This window comes from Salvia hispanica, chromosome 5 (assembly GCF_023119035.1).
Source record: "Salvia hispanica cultivar TCC Black 2014 chromosome 5, UniMelb_Shisp_WGS_1.0, whole genome shotgun sequence".
NCBI lineage: Eukaryota > Viridiplantae > Streptophyta > Magnoliopsida > Lamiales > Lamiaceae > Salvia > Salvia hispanica.
Genome location: NC_062969.1, coordinates 35,701,623 through 35,705,346, shown reverse-complemented (window position 1 = coordinate 35,705,346; position 3,724 = coordinate 35,701,623). Strand labels below are relative to the sequence as shown.

The 3,724-nt window shown below is 37.9% G+C and overlaps 1 protein-coding gene across 1 annotated transcript; it reads left to right on the top strand.

Moving 5' to 3' along the window:
• Positions 1-1,363: 1,363 nt before the first annotated feature.
• LOC125189931 (golgin subfamily A member 6-like protein 2) lies at positions 1,364-2,014 on the top strand. The gene has a single exon (XM_048087149.1). It carries the CDS (start codon positions 1,364-1,366, stop codon positions 2,012-2,014), a length of 651 nt encoding a protein of 216 aa, XP_047943106.1.
• The last annotated feature ends 1,710 nt before the right edge of the window (positions 2,015-3,724 follow it).

Below are 3,724 nucleotides of genomic sequence, written 5' to 3'. Positions count from 1 at the left end.
CTAAGAGAGTTAAACAAAGTAGAGAGAAAAAGTAAGAGAGAGAATACCAAAAAAGGAAGTGGTTCACTTATCTTGGGACGTCCCTAAAAGGAATGTGGTCGTTTATCTTAGGACGGAGGGAGTATTCAAATATTATATATAGATTTTATAATTTTAAAAATATATTTCCTCCATTCCAAAGAAGATGATCACTTCCTTGGGCAGTACGAGATTTATGGAGCTTTATTTTGTGTGTTAAGTGGAGAGAGTAAAGTAAGAGAGAAGGAATAAAGTAGAGATAAATGGTTTTCAATTTTAGTAATGGTCATCTTGGATGAGACAAACCAAAAAGGAAAGTTGGTCATCTTCGATTGAACGAATGTAGTATAAATATATTTTATATATAATTATATTTATATTTCATATTAGATTATGGAGTATAATATTAAATATATTTTACATATTTTTATAATTATAAAGCATATATTTACCTTACCAAACTTTGCGTTATATCGCATACTGAATTTGCGGTATGGCGAAATCAATACTGATACGTACCTCATTTCCGATATGTCGTATCGAAATTCGGTATAACGGATTTTTAAGATCAATGACAAAATAATATTTAAGTTTTAAAATATTGTTTATAGATTCTATATTTTATTTAATATATTTTTTATATAATTATATTTATATTTCATGTTATATTATATAATAAAAATATACAATTAGATATATTTCACATATAATTATGTTTATATTTTACGATATATACTGAATTTCGTTATACCACGGTATATCGCGGTATTTGAAAATTCATACTATTATATTACCGAAGCATCATATGGTATTAAAAATAACAGTATAGTGAAAATTTGGTATTTTCAATATTTTTTTCGATACGATAAGATCGACATTTCGGTATTTCAGTATTTTCCCCCACCACTATTTATAAATCAATGAACTCACTTACTAAAAAGTTCATTAGTTTACGAAGCTAAGTTTGAGACCTGCACTCCAATTTTTTATCTTTATGTACTAGTTATTTACTTTTACACTTTTTACCACTAAAACTCAATAAATACGTCAAAGTACCTGTATAGATTATAGACTATAACACTGAATAGTTATACAATTCATACTCATAACGCATTAAATCTAGTTATTAAAATATAAGAGTAAAGGCCAAAACTGGTCCTGAACATATGATTATTTTATGATTTTGGTCCTAAACTTTATTTTTTGAATATTTTGGTTCTGCACATTTCAAATCGGATCACAATTGGTCCTCCGTCAATAGTTCCGTTAATTTTATAACAGTCAAAGAGTTTAACTAATTTTAACCAAATTAGACTTTAGTAAATATTCAATTATTTCTTAGTTAATGAATAGTACATTAAATCCCCTGGAGGAAGTAGAGTGCGGGGCGGAGCTGGCGGTCGACGCAGCAGGTGAGGAGGCGGGGGCGGCGGTGGATGACGCGGCGGAGGTCGGGGGCGGCGACGCGGGCCTCGCGGAGGAGGAAGGTGGTGGCGCGGATGACGGTGGCGGAGGTGGGAGAGGAGAGGAGGTCGGGGCACATAGGGATGATGCGGCGAGGTCGGGGATGGTGAGGCCGGGGATAGAGTGCGGGGCGGAGCTGGCGGTCGACGCAGCAGGTGAGGAGGCGGGGGCGGCGGTGGATGACGCGGCGGAGGTCGGGGGCGGCGACGCGGGCCTCGCGGAGGAGGAAGGTGGTGGCGCGGATGACGGTGGCGGAGGTGGGAGAGGAGAGGAGGTCGGGGCACATAGGGATGATGCGGCGGAGGTCGGGGATGGTGAGGCCGAGGGAGAGGAGGAAGACGACGGTGGATTGGATTTGGGAGACGGGGGTGGAGAGGAGGGGAGGGTGGGAGTGGAGGCAGTGGAAGGAGTCGACGCCGAGGGAGTCGAGGTAGAGGATGATTTCTTGGATTTGGGAGGTTTGAGGCGTCGGGGGAGAAATGGGATTAGCAGGAGACTTGATTGGGGGAGGGAGGGAGATGGTTTTGGTTGAAGAAGGAGGGGGGAATTGGAGGTGTTTGGGGCGGGGAGTGGAAGGGAAATTGGGATTGGGGAGGGGGAGGGGAGTGATGGCGGCGGAGGAGACAAAGACAGACACAGAGGGAGAGACATGCGAAGGAGATAAGGTGAAGAAGGCGTGTGAATTAATTGAATATTTACAAAAGTAATTAGGGAATTAATTAGTGACTTAAAAATTAGAATTATAAGTCTAATTTGGTCAAAATTGGGTTAAATCTGTTGACTGTTATAAAATTAACGGAATTATTGACGGAGGACCAATTGTGATCCGATTTGAAATGTGCAGGACTAAAAAATCCAAAAGATAAAGTTTAGGACCAAAATCATAAAATGGTCATATGTTCAGGACCAGTTTTGGCCTTTACTCAAAATATAACTTTCACATTTATCCCCCAAACTTTATTCTTTGATTGTTCTCAATTAACGCAAAACAAAAACTAAAAAGAAACACATACACAAAGGTCATGCATTATCATTGCCTCAAGAAATAAGAATGGATTAAAGTACTTCATGAAATATTTAATCAAGTAAAACCAAACAACAATGCACTTTCTTTACTAGCTCGTTGATCACTTTGAAATCATGCATCAAACATATGTATACATACATGATCAAGTTCTTTCACTGATCAAGTATATGGATAAATGTATATGATGATATCATAAACTATTCAATATTCATATATGGTTATTCAGTCTTTAAGTTCGCCCATATCCCATCATATACCAATTTATACTCCTTCACGTCAACATTTTATGGTCCTACTCCTATTCATTCACCTGCAATGGGGCGGACGATGGCCAACCCTATATTTTTTAACAACTAATCCCTTCGTCCCATAAAAATAAGTGCACTATCTATTTTTGTACGTCCCACAAAAATATGTGCATTCCATTTTTGGAAAGTCATCCCAATTTATTACCCCAATACATCAACTTATTTACAACTTATACCGCTATTAAACACTACTAATAACGTAGGTCTCGTTATCCACTAAACTACTTTAACTACCTTTCTCCTTCTCTCTTTTACTTTATCGATTTTGTTTAATTCTCTTGCCATATCAATTGCTCATATTTTTATGGTGTATTCATTTCTAATTTTTATGTTTTCGAACAAGGGCAAGATGTTGGGGGAAGAATAAATGGGGAGGACTATAGCCCGCACTTTCAATTTTATAGTCTTACCCATTCACCTTCAATGAGACGGACTATAGCCTGCACTTTCATTTTCTTTCAAAGTATTGTCAAGTGCCATAAATATTTTTGTTTTGTCGAGATGCCTACTTGGCTATACCAAAATGATGAATGAATTGAACTGAAAATCCTATTCGAGTTGTATGCACAAAAGAATGGACCGCGTGTCATTGAAAGGGTTGGCTGGTCAAAGTGAATGGACCACATGTCATCGAGAGGGTTGGCCGGTCAAAGTGTCATGGAAGGTGACCACCTTCCCATCACTAAAGGAATGTACAAATATGGCAGATTGATAGAAAACTCTTAGACTGCAGTTGAACTTTAAGCTCACAGAAAACCTAGCAAGCTCTAGCCTTTTTATGATAAAACTCCTGAGTGTTACTGTGATGGCATGACAATAATTTTTTATGTAATGTATATCTTTTGGAAAAGTTTTCACTGAGTATTCTCGTACTCAGCCCTGCATGTATTTCTAAATATGCAGGTTG

Bases quoted from the DNA above. Each gene is read 5' to 3' on its own strand.
- LOC125189931 (XM_048087149.1), top strand. From the start codon at position 1,364: ATGAATAGTACATTAAATCCCCTGGAGGAAGTAGAGTGCGGGGCGGAG.